The sequence below is a fragment of the Palaemon carinicauda genome, chromosome 39, assembly GCF_036898095.1.
Source record: "Palaemon carinicauda isolate YSFRI2023 chromosome 39, ASM3689809v2, whole genome shotgun sequence".
NCBI lineage: Eukaryota > Metazoa > Arthropoda > Malacostraca > Decapoda > Palaemonidae > Palaemon > Palaemon carinicauda.
This window is the reverse complement of record NC_090763.1, coordinates 49,291,219-49,309,733: the sequence shown is the minus strand read 5'-3', so window position 1 is coordinate 49,309,733 and position 18,515 is coordinate 49,291,219. Positions and strand designations below refer to the sequence as shown.

The following is an 18,515-nucleotide window of genomic DNA, read 5'->3' as shown; positions in this document are numbered from 1 at the left end:
ATTCCAAATCTAAACTACGACCAAAATCAGAACAGAATGCAAAACTAAGTAACTTTAACATACAGACGATTACAGAGAAGAATAATCAAACAATGGCACTGAATTTGGGAAAGATAGAAAGAGTTTCCAAGAACAATGTACAGTAGCTGATTCTTCATTCGGGGATAAGAATATTGTTTATGATTAAAAAAAAAAAAAAAAACTCATAAGAAATTCTTGTGAGGAGTTATATGTACTTGGAAGAAATATGTATGACTGCTGAGTAGGAATAATGCCAACTAAAATTAACGAAAAAAAATGTAAAAAAAAAAAAAAATAGAATTAAATTGAAAGAAATAGCCAAAATGGAGGAACAAGGATAGAATGTGATAAATCCTTTGTCATGCAGCTATTAGTGAGATAGTTGAAAAGTATGCTGCTCATAGCATTCTAGCCATATGATACTAGTTCAAGGCTAACATACAGAAATGTAATTCTTACATGTAAGACAGGAATGCTGAATGGAACAGAAAGGTAAACTGTAAAATTTCTATGATTAGTTAGGAATATAATACACTATGACAACTTACTATTGAATTAGAGAAGATAATAGATAACTACAGAAAGCTCTCTAAGGGGATATATTATTCAAGTGGAATAGGTGCAACACTGGGAAATATGTACAGTACACCAAAAGGATTTTATAATTTACAATCAAATGAGTTATTTAAAAATTATAACATATGCATATGATGAAACAGTTCCTCGGAGTTGGAGTTGGATTATTTCAAAATTGAAAAATACATACATACACACATATACCAAGGCACTTCCCCCAATTTGGGGATAGCCAACATCAAACAAATGAAACAAAAAGGGGACCTCTCCTCTATACATTCCTCCTAGCCTGACAAGGGACTCAACTGAGTTCGGCTGGTACTGCTAGGGTGCCACAGCCCACCCTCCCCGTTATCCACCACAGATGAAGCTTCATAACGCTGAATCCCCTACTGCTGTTACCTCCGCGGTCATCCAAGGCACCGGAGCAAGCAGCAGGGCCTACCTGAACTGCGTCACAATCGCTCGCCATTCATTCCTATTTCTAGCACGCTCTCTTGCCTCTCTCACATCTATCCTCCTATTACCCAGAGCTTCCTTCACTCCGTCCATCCACCCAAACCTTGGCCTTCCTCTTGTACTTCTCCCATCATCACCTTCTTTAGCAGACAGCCATTTTCCATTCTATCAACATGGCCAAACCACCTCAACACATTCATATCCACTCTAGCTGCTAACTCATTTCTTATAGCCGTTCTCACCCTCACTACTTTGTTCCTGACCCTATCTACTCGAGATACACCAGCTATACTTCTTAGACACTTCATCTCAAACACATTCAATTTCTGTCTCTCCGTCACTTTCATTCCCCACAACTCTGATCCATACATCACAGTTGGTACAATCACTTTCTCATACAGAACTTTCTTTACATTCATGCCCAACCCTTTATTTTTTACTACTCCCTTCACTACCCCCAACACTTTGCATCCTTCATTCACTCTCTGACGTACATCTGCTTCCACTCCACCATTTGCTGCAACAACAGACCCCAAGTACTTAAACTGATCCACCTCCTCAAGTAACTCTCCATTCAACATGACATTCAACCTCGCACCACCTTCCCTTCTCGTACATCCCATAACCTTACTCTTACCCATATCAACTTTCAACTTCCTTCTCTCACACACCCTTCCAAATTCTGTCACTAATCGGCCAAGCTTCTCTTCCGCGTCTGCAACCAGTAGAGTATCATCAGCAAACAACAACTGATTTACCTCCCATTCATGGTTATTCTCGTCTACCAGTTTCAATCCCCGTCCAAGCACTCAAGCATTCACCTCCCTCACCACTCCATCAACATCACACGGCAACATCACACATCCCTGTCTCAGCCCCACTCTCACCAGAAACCAATCGCTCACTTCATTTCCTATCCTAACACATGCTTTACTACCTTTGTAGGAACTTTTCACAAACAGGAGTGGATTTAGAAAGTGATGCGCTTAAGAAAAGACTAAGATGTGCAGCTCTATTTAGAAACAATTCTCTTTTAAATGATCCAGGCCTCTGAACGACTCCGAGGATCTTGCAATATTCGGGTTAGATTACCCAAGTTAAAACATCCAATATTTACAGGTGAAGTTAAAGAATGACAGTCTTTTTAGGACCAGTTCCTTTCCAATATTGATGCAATAGATATTCCTGTGATAAGCAAGCTCAGTAATTTAACTTTATTATTGGAAGACAAAGTTGTCTCTTATACCAGGACTTTATCACACTAGTGCTAATTATGAGACTAAATGTGATTTACTGAAGGAATGATTTGGTAGGCCTGAAAGAATATTTGATCATGTCCAAGTTCTCTTAAATAGCAAGGTTCTTATGAAGGCATTAGGTACAAAATATGCATTCCATCACTGGATTTTACGCAACAAATTCTTGACGCACATCAGAAATGTGCACTATTTTGCAAACAAGAACGATTATAGCTGTAGAATATAATGGTTTTCCTGAGGGAGTAAGAATTCTGTTTCACATCGAGTCTGACAGAAAATGTGTAAGTAATAAACTTGCAAAGAAATATAAACTTACAGGTATGTGAATTTCTACTCCGTCTATTGCATATTCAATATTTAGAGGGGATAATTCAAATAAGGTAACATTTTGAAATCACCTGATAGTCATAATCTATCCCATTTATTGACATTGGTTGAGATTACTAAAGTATTTCAGATAACAATCAGACTGTGTTCTAAATAATATGTTGAATCAATTTTACCATTATGAACTTGATGAATATTAAGACTTTTTAGTATCATTTCATGGACCACCCACTGCCAAAAAAAATGCATTTCACAAGTTCTTATGAAGGATATAATTAGAGGTATTCATACCATTGAAAGAGGTGCATTCATGCAACTAACTCTGTTCTTCAAAGAAGTGAATTCATGAAGTTCTCTTGAAATCTAAAAGCACAGTACACTATCTCTGATAGATGTTAGCATACTAACTATGATCAACATGTGGGATGTTGCAAACAAGTTGATTGAATAAAAGTGATAAAAGTTGGAGAATATAAATAAATGTCGTATAAGACCCATAATCATAAGTTGAGAAACTATATAAACAAATTAGTGCACAAAAGCAAGGAACTTTGAATTAATTAAATACTATTTAGTGAAAAAAATTGGAGAATGTATAAAACTATACAAACATAAATTAATACAAAAGAGCAGGGAATTTTGAATTAACTGACACAACAATATATCTATCACTTATTAGATTTGACATCCAAAGTGCTGTTAAAAACATTGTTCCACAGTAAAAACAATCTAGGCAAGGAAAAGTCTGGTGTCAAACACCGTTAAATTGGGTCCTCTAAGGAATATGGGCAATAACCTTGTGAAATGAGTATTATAATTGCTCAAAAGACACAGTTGAAAGCATATGACCCCATTGAAATAATTTGAACAGTAAACAACAAAATGAAAAAAAAAAATAGATTTTTCAACTAAAATCTTTCATTATCATGCTTACCTCTGAATATAACAAGCTTCAGTGGAAAGGCCAAAGTGACAACCTCAGATAAAAACAAAATATTTGTTATTGTACCCTCCCTTCCTTAAACTAGTCACCAAAATCCTCTCAGCTGCATTAACTATAAATTGCATATATTTCGCTCCTGGCCAGTACCATTAATGGTTCCTGAATCTACCTTTTCTACGTTGGTATTATTATCATTATGAATAAAATCACTGGGAGTTGAATTAAAATGATTTGATTTGCTAACTGGAACTCCAAGCATATAGTCTTTCCTTTGTCCACCTTACACTTACTTGACATGTCTGGAACAAGAAGTGCTTACTGGCCTGTCAGGGTATTTCCAGAGGAAACATCCGGGGTAGACAAAAGAAGTGCATGTCGGGATGGTCTACTACGCATGTCAGTAAGTCAGCTAACATGTCCTTGAAGTTTGAACCAAAGGCAGACCTATCTGGATGTCACAGTAGGTCTGCATGGAGAAGTTTGAACCAAAGGCAGACCTATCTGGATGTCACAGTAGGTCTGCATGGAGAAGTTTGAAACAAAGGCAGACCTATCTGGATGTCACAGTAGGTCTGCATGGAGAAGTTTGAACCAAAGGCAGACCTATCTGGATGTCACAGTAGGTCTGCATGGAGAAGTTTGAACCAAAGGCAGACCTATCTGGATGTCACAGTAGGTCTGCATGTTGAAGTTTGAACCAAAGGCAGACCTATCTGGATGTCACAGTAGGTCTGCATGGAGAAGTTTGAACCAAAGGCAGACCTATCTGGATGTCACAGTAGGTCTGCATGGAGAAGTTTGAACCAAAGGCAGACCTATCTGGATGTCACAGTAGGTCTGCATGTTGAAGTTTGAACCAAAGGCAGACCTATCTGGATGTCACAGTAGGTCTGCATGGAGAAGTTTGAAACAAAGGCAGACCTATCTGGATGTCACAGTAGGTCTGCATGGAGAAGTTTGAACCAAAGGCAGACCTATCTGGATGTCACAGTAGGTCTGCATGTTGAAGTTTGAACCAAAGGCAGACCTATCTGGATGTCACAGTAGGTCTGCATGGAGAAGTTTGAACCAAAGGCAGACCTATCTGGATGTCACAGTAGGTCTGCATGGAGAAGTTTGAAACAAAGGCAGACCTATCTGGATGTCACAGTAGGTCTGCATGGAGAAGTTTGAACCAAAGGCAGACCTATCTGGATGTCACAGTAGGTCTGCATGGAGAAGTTTGAACCAAAGGCAGACCTATCTGGATGTCACAGTAGGTCTGCATGTTGAAGTTTGAACCAAAGGCAGACCTATCTGGATGTCACAGTAGGTCTGCATGGAGAAGTTTGAACCAAAGGCAGACCTATCTGGATGTCACAGTAGGTCTGCATGGAGAAGTTTGAACCAAAGGCAGACCTATCTGGATGTCACAGTAGGTCTGCATGTTGAAGTTTGAACCAAAGGCAGACCTATCTGGATGTCACAGTAGGTCTGCATGGAGAAGTTTGAACCAAAGGCAGACCTATCTGGATGTCACAGTAGGTCTGCATGGAGAAGTTTGAAACAAAGGCAGACCTATCTGGATGTCACAGTAGGTCTGCATGGAGATGGAAATTGTAGGGGGAAATCTTGCACGTAGTGCTACAGAACTGAAGCCCATTCTTTTGGCTGAGCAATAAAAATCAGTTAGGAAGGACACAAGAAATGCATCAGTTTTCCTTACCCTGTCAGACAAAATAGAGGATTATGAGTGTGTGATATTTGAGAAGGAACATTCTTGTCAACAACAACAGAAGAAGGCACTGAACTGTTACCAATATTGGCAGTAAATTTGTATTTGGACAAAGATATTAAAGGAGTAAAACACCAATGCACATTCCCATCAAGAGAAAATCTATTAGTATCTGGTACCTCATTAATAGGATGGAAATTATATAAGCTGCAACAGTATTTACCCGTAAAAATGTAGCTACGCTAATACTATTCCCAAAATTAGGTTCCAAAACTTTACCATTATTAGAAACAACTTTCGTAACAACTGCCGAAGAAGCTATTAATCAAATTAAAAACTGAATGCATTTGACCAGAAAGATGATTCATTCTAAAGAATCTGATGTGTCACCAGAAAACAGCAAGGCAGACTGAACCAAAACATTAGATACGGTAACACTTTTAGCAGATTCTTCGGACTTAGTAAAAAGCCTATATTTACATTTAGCCTCCTGTTCTTTAGCCCTAGTCTTAGCCCATTTAATTAAGGCAGCCAGCTTGTTGTTATCAATAAATAAGCACTGGGGGAAACACAGAAAAATTCCACTAGGTTCCCCCACCAAGGTACACAAAGAGAGTGAGGATTCACCAGATCTGACAATAACCTGTTTACATTTAAAGTAAATATGCAATGAATGATTGGTCTTGGACATACCTGATAATGTATCTTGAAAAACAAAACGAAAAAACTTCAGACTGAAAATGTGCCACCACTTAAATTCGAGGCAATATTTAGACCTTTTTCAGGGTATACCTTACGTCACTGGCCTAGCAATAACTCCTTTCTTGACAGCTGGGTAATGTTCTGGCAGATATCTCAAGTAAGGGAAGGTACGAAGGGGAGATTGTCTTTATTAGTCTTATTTAAAGTTTGTTATGTTGGCACTTCCACGTAACAGCTTGTTCTATTCAGAGGTAAGATTCACCAAAATATTATGATGGTCAAAATCATAATAACCATCGTTGGAGAAATGATATGGCCATTTAAAGTACGGCAATTTTGTACAGAATATCCTGATCCTTTGATGCTGCTAACCAAAAGACCAGATAAAATTAATATTACTGATAAGAATGTCAAGAAAAATGAAAAACAATATGACATGCGTAGGTTGGGAAGAAATTAAGTACTAAACATTAAATCTTAACAGCATGATGTAAAGACCTTATTCCTTAGACCTTGGAGTGTCAATTTCTCTTATATTTAAGATTCTTAAACCTATAACAAGAATTTTCAAATGACTATACCTAAATTATATGTTACACAGCCAGGATAAGACCAGTACCTACATAATCTGTTCTATAACCAGCAAATATGTACTGTAGACTGTATTGAAGATAAAGCAAGATAAAACTATCACAAACAAAATATTAAAGTTAAAACACTTCATATGGAATCTAAACCTAGGATGGATCCTTGTCAGAATAATATTACTGTACTTTATTACTTGAAAAACAAGTTATACAAGGATTCCTTCTCATGCACTATAACAATCCCATCACAAGAAACTCCACACAAATAATTTCTTGATGTTAAGCCATGTTTACTATACTGTTAATCCTATAGAAACTCAACTGGTGAGAAGAAAATATAGCAAAATAGGGCTATAGGTTTCATAAGTAAATGTAGAGAATTAGTAATGATGGTTAAGGAGAAAACTATTTACACTAAATATTGGTGCCATTATTACAACTAAGTAGTTATATCCTATATACATGAAAATCAGCTAAAACATTTTTGCTGCTTGACATGTTTTTCTCAGATCACTTTTAAAGAGATTTATGAAAGATAAATATCAAATATCAACAAACGAAAACTTCAAATAACTGGCCTTTTATGTAATTATAAAATCTCATAAATTCTCATTGTAAAAATAGTAGTAATCCATATTAATGAGCTTATTTTCGAGTATATGATCAAACTGTAAATGATATAATGTATAAGGAAATATCCCAGACACCCCAATATGCTAAATTAATGTTAGGATGGTTGTGGACTGAAAATCCAAGTAAAATCATACATTGTCACATCTCTGGTTTTATAGAATTCATTAATAGTAGTTGCTCATCACAAGCAACTATAATAACAATATTAACCTTTAACGAATTGAAAGTACGTAATAATCTACAAAACTACATCTGTACCATCTAAACATTATTAATTAATTAGCAATTGAGGAATGTGTGCTATTCTAACAATATGTTAAATTGATGTGCTGTGTGTAAATCAACATTTGCAAAAATACATACCTCTTTTGAAGAAATGCCTTCATCTTCTTGTTTTTACGCATGAAAATAACATACTGGCGATGGACCCAGACAAACAACGCACCCAAAAATCCACTCATTACTCTGTTGGCATTTATATATAAAAGTAAAAGTAGATTAGCAGTTGTATATTGAATGATAATGCGCAAAAAACTTACTCAACACAATGTTTAAGATAATGCTGTATATAAGAGATTCTATGCCATAAATACTATGTACATACTCAAAGATATGTCTATGCCATAAGGATATACAAATTATATTTTCATTTGTATTAGATAATTATTCAATAAAAAGTTTACATTCAGTTAAAATTGTTATTCAGTGATGGGTGAAGAAAAGGTCATAACACTGACACTCGCATACAATAATGGGAAAATTGCAAAACACAAAACAAAATTATACTATTTGAAAAATGATTAGGTCTAGAGGGAAGTTACTTTCACTAAAATACCTATACAAAAACAAGTATATACTAAACGATTAAACGCAAGGGAAAAAAGCAAGATTAATATTGTGGCTGGTGAAGTTCTTGAAAGTTATTACTCGTTGTAACAAGGTGAGTAATGGGTAACAGATAACATTATACCAGATGTCTTTTATTAAATTATGCAAACAGCTAATAACCTAAAACATAGCTATGAATCACAGTAATTTCTTATGCATCAGCAAAACAAAAGATGATGAAAGGGTACAATAATAGTGTATTGAAAAATCATAAAAAATTAGATTTAAATTCTGTATTTGCATCCGCACGTGAAGTGAAATAGGGATTACAGTAGCTAAATAAGAATTATTCTTGAACATTAAATTGAAATTTTGAGAGAAAATTTGAATTTAATTGCATACTCGTATTCATATACTGTATCACTGAAAGTAGCCTTATTAATATTATTCTTATTTACTGTAATATTACTGCTATTATTCTATTACAATACTACTATTATTATCATACTATTATTTTCATCAACACAATTTTGCAGTACCAGCTGAACTCCGCTGAGTCCCTGGTTAGGCTGGAGGAACGTAGAGAGTAGAGGTCCCCTTTTTTGTTTTGTTTCTTGTTGTTGTCGGCTACCCCCCAAAATTGGGGGAGGTGCCTTTGGTATATGTATGTATGTACAATTTTGCAGTAACACATCCAGAGTATAACTGGCAACTTCATTCCTCGAAGGTCTTCTATTTCTTTGATATTACGGGCCTTGACAAATGTATCGATATATCAAACAGACATAAAGCTTCTACTGAAGGGTGAAAACCCACTGTTTGACCATTCCAATACAAATATTGGCAGATCTAAATGAACCTCTTTAGGGAAGCTTCAGGGATGTTAAGGGCTACATAGAGGTATCCCTGTATACCCTGTTCAAAATTAAGTTCAGAGTATCACTCAGTTTTACGTGGGAGATTTTGAAAAGCATGTCTTTGCCCTTCCACAGAAGCCTGAGGTCTACGTTCGTTACACTGACAACACGTTCAACAAGGGCAGTAGTATCCTGCAAATAGATGACGTTAGATGGACATTCTAGGCTTGCAGCTACCTGAATTTTCCTGTAGAACATAGCAAAAAAAAAAAAAAAAAAGTTTCCTCCTGTTCCTAGATTCTATGGTGATGATGACAGAGCGGGCTTCAGCCCTTCCTTATAAACTAAGCCTACGAACCAGAGTCTATTCAATAATGGCAATCCTGAGTTCCCAACTCACTATGTGGATACTACCATAAAAGCCTTCATCAGGATGGCAATTTCGTACTTCAAAAGCGACGTATGAAAAGCTAGATAGAGTTGCTCAAGTACTAATGGCCAACAGCTACTCAAACAAAGAAAATAACAAAGGAGAATATTAAATAGTTGGTACAGGCAGGAAGAACGACAAAAAAAATTGTGAAGATCAAAACTTATTAGAAGGATAGATTGCACAGCTCATGTAAGGAGGATGAGAACATGATATAGAATATCATAGGTAACTGTTTCTAACAATAAGCTTAGAGAATAAAAATTCCCTGTGTACTACCAAACAGAAGAAACCCAATTTAAAGAAATATCCTGCACCTTTCATGCACAAAAATCTACAGATGAGCCATGTAGTCTACGAGTACAAGTACCCATTCCAAGGATGACTGGCAGATATGTTGATATGACTACTGTGTGCTTCTCTAAGGAACTGTTCGTTATGCTCAGTGAAACACTGAAAGAGTGGTCTCATAGAAGGCACACATCACAGATATATCATGTGAATATATACTAAAAAAAAAACAGAAAACCAGGAATGCTGCTGATGGAAGCCTTCTTCTTCTACAGAAGTCGTAACTCAACATGACTTCGGATATTTTCCTTTCACCTAAAAGCAGAAGATAATACTTTTTCCCAGCGCAGAAGATTCCTCCCAACCTAGACATAAAAATAAACAGCCTCAAATGGATTCCAGCACCCTGTATGTTCTAGCCAAGAAACGGCTAGATCCTGAAAAACCAGCCTGCAGGCATACCTTAATACAGCTCAGGATATGTTCCTTTTACCTACAAGCAAAAGGTAGAACATCATCCTAGAACAGCAAATTTTTCCCCCACCCCCAAAATAAAATAGCCTGAAATGGATTTCGGCACCATGAGTTTTCTGGCAAATTCTGGAATCAGACAGAACCGCCTACACACAAGTGCAGCTGGGCACTGTGTGTGTATTTGTTTGTAAACATACATACAGATTGTGTGTGTAAAAATCAGGAAATCTGACATGGTGATGACCATAGGATATGTATTATAGCCACCAAAGGAAAAATTTAAATCATCCCTGGTCTGTTTTCCATTATTAAGGTATTATCCTCTTCTCTAAAATCTGACTTATCTGGAAGTATCAAGAAACTGACACCTGTGAATTCCATTCTCCTGTATAAATACGATGTCTTTGCATATGTATTCTCATTGTGAGTCCGTCTATGTCATTAATGGACCGAAATACTAACTCCAATCATGTCTTTTCATTTTTCCTTTCATGGCTTTAATACATACAGAATCTATATATATATATATATATATATATATATATATATATATATATATATATATATATATATATATATATATATATATATATATATATATACTATATATACATATATATACATATACTGTATATACATATATACAAAATATATAGATATATATATTCATATATATATACATATATACATACATATATATATATATATATATATATATATATATATATATATATATATATATATATATATATATATACACATATATACATACATATATATATACATATATATACACACATACACACACATACATATATATATATATATATATATATATATATATATATATATATATATATATATATATATATATATATATATATATATATATATACAGTATATACTGTATGCATATATATATATATATATATATATATATATATATATATATATATATATATATATATATATATATATATATATATATATACACATTATAACTTCTTAATCAAATGCAGTATTTTTTGTGACAAAGTACATTTTCAGATAATGTAACAAGTATAATAAATTTTGCAAAAATATACTCCTAGAATTAGGGGGACCGTTATAACATCTATTACAACATCCATATTCTAACAAAACACAATGATGTGTACTGTGCAAAGACACTGTTTACTGTTGCTGGAAATTTTCAATGCATTACGTAACTATAATAGAAAAATGAATATTATGATAAATACAGAAAAATGACAGTCTTACCCAATCAGAGCAAAGACGAACAACTCCTGCGGATCGAACGGATATCCAACTTTGAAGTTAGTCTTGAAGAGGGCCGTCAGGGTCTCTGGGGGAACAGGTATTAAGATGTCGGGATGTAAAAACAACACTCACTGATCTCTTTCCAAATTCAAATACCCTAGGTAAAGCTACAACCTTTAATAAAAAACCATGCTACAATAACACACAATACAACCTAAAAGCCAATTTCAGCCAAGGAATAAGATATGCAATTAAACAGTATTTCTTCTGATCCGTCAAGTCACAATATCAGGGATTCAATAAAGTCTTGAGGAACAGCTTTTATGGTAAATAAGAAACCTATTCATAATACATTTCCTAACAAACTGTCTGCAATTATGTTCATAAGGAAGTTTGGAAGTTAGCAACTCATGCTGCATTCAATAACCAGTCAAATCAAAACAGGAAGACTGCACAGAATAATGAGGATAAAATGGATGCATATGTGAGTGTGAGGTTTCCTCCACTCCTTTTGGGACAACCCTTGCTGCTAAGAGGATGCCTCTTACCCAATGAGAGAGAATATGACAATCTCTTGAGGATCAAAAGGAATGTCCGCTTTGAAGGAGGTCTTGAAGAGGGGCGTCAGTGTGTCTGTTAGAAGAGGTTAATTACATATGCAGAGGAGGCAAATATAATTTTACCACAAATTAACATACCAAATGTTCACATCAACTAAGTCCTAATATTAGGCCTATGCAAAACATATATGTGCCCAGTACTTACAAACATTAAGTAATGATACGATATCAGAAGGTTATATTGCTCCTGTATCAATAAAAGAATACACGTACAAATATTTAACATAGATGTCAGTCAAACTACAGTCAGGTGCTCAAATAATCAATAACACCCATGATGCTAAACACGTAAATACACTTGTAACAATACTTCACGATACATTCCCAATTAGTAGCTTAAAATCATCAGAAATGATTTTGATGACATTAAACACATAAATAAGTAAAACACACCAAATGAAAGTTTTGTTTATTCATTTGGAAGTAACATACTGTATATGTCTCGACAGTGGTTGGAGATTCAAAGCAAAGGCATATAACTCTCTTTACTAAGATTAAAAAAAAAAGTGTCAACTGTGAAGTCAGTTCTCATTTCTTAAAACTCTAAGAAAATAAAAATTTACCTTCATCGTTGAACCACACTGCCAGAAGACGGAACATCATGGCTCCACAAACAGCAGCAAAAAATCCTCGCCAGTAGTTCCTTACCGCAAAATATACACTGGTTACCTCTATACTGAATAACACACCTAAAACAAACAAATTTTATTTTTCAGTACCACTTATTCAGTAAAAGGAATTAAAGAGTAATTTTCTTCCTTAACTCCTGTCTTTCACGTTAGTTCATATTGTCAATGGAGATGAAAATATGCAATTTCCCCACAGTGTTTTGGATTAACAAATAATAATAGTCCCTATTAATTTCATAAGCATAAATAAAGATATGCACATTCCAGTTAATTCCAATTCCATACCATCATGGTATTGTTATAATTATTCCATGTAAAAACATGCTTTAAAAAGTCGTCTAATATTTTAGTATATATTTGATCAAAGAATAAAATAAAATAAAATCCAACAATTATAATCACTACCACTATTGAATATCCATTAAGATATAATCTGTGCAAAATATGAGAGGACTCAAGAGAAATTACTGCCATCATCTGCATAATACTAAATCACTAAAGAAAAATAAGAAAACATGAAAATTACTGAAAAAAGAGGAGAAACTGTTTCATTACTTGATCAAATAACATCATTTTCATTGAGAAGAAAACAGAAAAAGTTGGAAATCAAAAGGCATGTTTTCGAAAGGGAATATAAAAAGAAAAGGATGAGAGTTAGCAATGAAAATTTATATCTTATGGTTTGGCAAAAGTGGTAACAAGTAAAATGAATGAAGAAGAAAACTCTGCTCTGTCCTTTACATTCTGGAAAAGATATATGCTTTTCTATGAATTACATAAATATCACTATGGATAACTAAATAAAATTAAATTTTTAGTAATTAAATCTAAATACTGAAGAGAATAGTTTCTGGCAATTAAATACCTGTAAATACTACCGAGAATAAGGTCAATGGTAATTAAAAAACACTTCAATATATACGCAATTTAAAATGGATTAGATTTAACCGTAAATAGAACATACCAACGGATTTTTCAAAGTAGACCTAAGAGTTAAAATCATTTGGTGAACAGCTATACATTGCACAGACTTGATTCATTCAATTTCAACTTAACTAGATGGCAATATGTAAGGTAAGAATTTGAAAAAAAAAAAAAAAAAAAAAACGTTGGGCAGAAGGAAACTGAAGGAAATATTTCTTCAGTGCAATTTTTGGGAGCGTAAATATTATATATCATATTAATGAGCGCTTTCTAGAAATGGCGGAACAGGAAAGATGCAAATCTAAAAAAAACATCCCACAGTCCTCCTTGGTGTTGAATTATATTTTTACAGTAATGTATGATATTTTAGTTATATGGCTAAGAAATAATGTCTTTTTGAATCTTACATCAAAGTAATCCAGCGCAAACTCAAATGATGCACAACAAAACCAAAGACGTAATACAGAAGGTCCTCAACAATACAAACATTTCACTTACAAACACAAATCCAACTGAAATTATAAACTTCATAATGAAATACTGTAATAAAAAAAAAGAAATATTATATCATTTAATGCAGTATGCAAGATTACTTTTACAATATTAAACAGGAATATTTGTTAGCTTTTGCAGCTGAAAATTGTAGGCTTGTGATGTAGGTGAAGCCTACTCTAGGTCAAAATATAACAGAATTCGACTTACAAAAAGCTTCCTGGAACCTATTATGTTTGTAAGTTGAGGATTTTCTGTAGATGGAATTTACAGTAAAAGTGGACATTAAATACTTCTAATAAGCTTACTTCATTAATACCAAAAATATTCCTAAAAGACAAAATCTCTCACTTTATCAACATTTACAGACTTAAGCATGTATTTCTCACCATACTGATAAACCAAATCTAAAACCTCTGATATGGTTTCCTCAATCCACAACAGATAAGTTTCTAGTATGAAGCCAGATAGAATTTCCTTCTTTTAAGAAAAAACTTTTCAGATATTAGATACAAGCAAAAATGAGGATCGACAAAACGAGATACGAGGCATATAGAAGGCAAAAGAGTAATAGCTGGATTAATTTATAGAATTCAAGCTATAATATATGATCTGACTCTTGGAATGGGAAGGCCATTCAGTGCTGAGGCGACACCGAAGTAAAATTTAAAGAAATTTGGACAGCAAGAAAGGCGGAACAAGGGTCATGCATAAAAGCTAAAGCAGCGTCCAGGGAATTCATATAGAGATCCTTATTCTTTGTATAGTAAATTTAGACGTCAAAACTCACCACCAATCGGTGCAGCAAACGAACAAGCAACACCAACGGCACAGGCAGCAGCAAGCATCTCGGAGTTTCTGGATTCATTCTCGTATATTCCTTTGAATGACGTCACTGCCTTTGACAGCAAGGTGGCCACTATACTGGCAATGTGCACGAATGGACCCTGGGGAAATTAACAATGCATAAACAAAATTTACAAAAATAAAAGAGGGAAACGTGAACTTATCCTCGTCTGTGAATATAACTAAAATGTTTATATATGACATATCTGTTTTTGACGTTGTTAAAAGTTTATAAAGGACATAACTGTTTTGACGTTGTTACTGTTTTTAGAATGATTTATTGTTAATTTATTCTCATCATTTATTTATTTCCTTATTTCCTTTCCTCACTGGGCTATTTTTCCCTATTGGAGCCCTTGGGCTTATAGCATCTTGCTTTTCTAACTGGGGTTGTAGCTTGGGTAATAATAATAATAATAATAATAATAATAATAATAATAATAATAATAATAATAATAATAATAAGAAGAAGAAGAAGAAGAAGACTTTATAAAGAAAGACTAAACAGTTAATAAAATAAACTCAATACCATTTTTGGTTATTATGAGGGAATAATGGGTAAATTTTCTTAGAAGTTATGTAACCTTAAGCTTTAGCCTTCAAGGTTTAAATAATGAATATTTTGTTTACAAGATTAAAAAGATACCAAAATAGGAGAGTCAAACGTTAGTCACACAATTGAAATTTTAGGGATTTGAGCACGAGGTCTGCAGCTTGCAAGAAGCACTGGCAGTATCACAGCTAAAGTCTATACCTTTCTGATTGCTGGGTAATTCTTTAAAATCCCAAACTTCAGGTTTCAGAGGAACTTAGACAAGACAACTATTGGGAGATAGATATAAAATTGAGTAGCGCTATTTTTAATCTGACATACAATACTAAAACATAAGTATAAAAAAATATACCTCATATCTATTGGAGATACACAAGTTCAAATTTGCAGCGAATGTTTTTATGTTAAACAGGCTGTCCGTCAAGTCTCTTTTCATAATTTATATACAGCATGAAAGATCTATTTTAATGTTGTTACTCTACTTAAAATATTTCATATTAATTGTTCATTACTTCTCCTGTTCTTTATTCATTTCCTTATTTCCTTTCCTTACTGGGCTACTTTTCCCTGTTGGACCCCTTTTCCTGGATAATCATTATTATCCAAGTACACATAATCCCAGAACCGATAACCCAAGTTGTGCTGCAATGACGATAATTTTCCAAACAAAACAAGATATTGCTCAGAACTGCTACTAATATCTAAACACCTATAGGAAGTAGCGAGTCTTACTTGGGGGCTGGTATGTTGTGGTAAAAAATATCCTCGGTGTACTACGGACCGAGAGGTGAATTTCATGATTTAGGTAGTATTAACATCATCTACTGTATGTTTCAACAACTAATGGGTATTTGGTCATTTAAGTTCCTAACATTATTGGGAGATCAAAGCATTAAACATGTCACAAATGATCTTCCCGGACCACACTCCCAGCACAGCTGGTACCAGAATTGAACTTTAAAAGCTTTAAAGGGCTGAAAAGTGAATTAATAATTCATTATTTTATCAACTGAAGAGTAATACAGAGAGGTTGAGCCCCATGAAAGCTGCAAAGTAAAACAATAGACTAATATTCACTTACTTCTTTGCCAAGGGGTAAACCTGACCCCAGAGTTGCTGTCAAACCTATGATTTTAGCTATCAGCGTCTTAAACGTCAGGTACTCCTTCAGGACGACGCCACGTAAAATAGTCTTCATTTCCGGAATGCCAGAGCCTTTGGAAAGACAAAGAAAAAAAAAAATCATTAGATTTTAGGAGAAAATACATAACATGCAAAATAATTACACTCACTCCTCTTGTGATATCCATGAACTACTGTATATTTTGATCTTAAAGCCTGTTAAATAACGTAAAAAGTAATCTAAAACAATATAGAAAAAGTCAATCAAAATAAAGTTTATCCAAAATTTAGGCCTGAAAAAATATCCGAGATTTTTTTTTCAAGTAATAATACTAAACTGCATTTATCCCAGAAATAAAAGCAAAAACATATTTGATATTTTCATAACTTTGAATTCATTGTACTTTTTAAAACTGCCTGTACTTGGCAGTAAAGAATGGGAGTGACTGAGGGTGCCCACACATAGCTAAAATTTGCCCTAAGATTGAATTAATTATAACAGAATATCACCAAATAATAAATTAACAACACAAGATGTCAAAAGTCAGAAAAAAATATGGCAAGTTATCCGGGATAAATTCTATTTTTCCAGTTAGTGCAATCAACCAGGGAAATGGAAAAATGAGAAGCAAAGTTCATACATATATATATACATGTATATATATATATATATATATATATATATATATATATATATATATATATATATATATATATATATATACATGTATGTATATATATATATATATATATATATATATATATATATATATATATATATATATATACATAGAGAGAGAGAGAGAGAGAGAGAGAGAGAGAGAGAGAGAGAGAGAGAGAGAGAGAGAGAGAGACTTATCTAGTAATATTTTACCCAAAATTGACCTTATTCATTATAACTCAAAGGGTGGGACAGGCGTCTGGGTCGGAACATACATGTTAAAGCTGTAAAAGCTGGTGAACTAGATGAGGAAAGGGGGCAGCCGAAATATTAAAAGGTTGTGTCTATACGACCGAAAATGCTATACAGTTTCCCATGATTTCCACTCTTCACGATTATTACAAAATGCTAAAAGAAATGATGATGATGATGAAATCAAGTCCCACCGGGTGTCCCGTTGCCCGAGACCAGCTGCAAGTGTGCCTAGGTGTCAGAGTTATTCATGACCTTCAAGAGGAAACCCTCGTGCATTTCCCTTCACCCACACAACCCAAACAGGAGGGCAAATATCACTCAGGGGAAACTTTTGAGATTTAAGATCTGAATTTCAATAAAACCAAGTCTTTATTTCATCCATTTGCGCTCTTCTACAAATGCTAAAAAAAATGTCTAATTTAATGTTACTGTTCTTAAGATATTTTATTTTGATTGTATATTACTTCTCTTGTAGTTTATTTCCTTGTTTCCTTTCTGGGCTATTTTTCCCCGTTGGAGCCCTTGGTCTTAAAGTATCTTGCTTTTCAAACTACGGTTATAGCTTAGCTTATAATAATAATAATAATAATAATAATAATAATAATAATAATAATAATAATAATAATAATAATAATAATAATCAGAAGCTTTTATCTAAATACTATTTCAGGATATGTAAGAATAGTCCTCATGCTTGCACTCCGGCAACTGTTCCGTGAATTTTAACTGATATTAAACTGTATCACATTAAGCGTTAAAATTAAGTAACGCCGGTTACAAGGACACATCCAAAAATTATACTGACGGGTAATATATTCCTGCAAATTCATCCTCTGCAATCAAAAGATAAGCAATATTAGATTAAATCAACTCCAATTAAACTGTATTTTTGTCAATCTGACATAAAAACAGTAAAACTTATAATTAGCACTGAGGATAAATAATTCTATTTGCTCGACAATTAGTGGTTATTGCAGATGTGCATAAGTCTAGGGATATTACCCGCCATATTTCACTAACACATAGGCACACGTCAAAACTTCAAAAAAAAA

The 18,515-nt window shown here is 33.9% G+C and overlaps 1 protein-coding gene across 8 annotated transcripts in view; it reads right to left on the bottom strand.

The window, feature by feature from the left end:
- Positions 1-18,515, bottom strand: part of LOC137631177 (chloride channel protein 2-like) — a 390,893-nt gene that overhangs the window by 99,968 nt on the left and 272,410 nt on the right. For all 8 annotated transcript variants that reach the window (XM_068362900.1, XM_068362895.1, XM_068362894.1 and 5 more), the window contains 5 exons: positions 16,507-16,640; positions 14,817-14,973; positions 12,545-12,670; positions 11,362-11,446; positions 7,585-7,686 (listed from right to left, as the gene is read on the bottom strand). In XM_068362900.1, the coding sequence (XP_068219001.1) occupies positions 7,585-7,686; positions 11,362-11,446; positions 12,545-12,670; positions 14,817-14,973; positions 16,507-16,640 (604 nt within the window). The remainder of the gene's footprint in view (positions 1-7,584; positions 7,687-11,361; positions 11,447-12,544; positions 12,671-14,816; positions 14,974-16,506; positions 16,641-18,515) is intronic.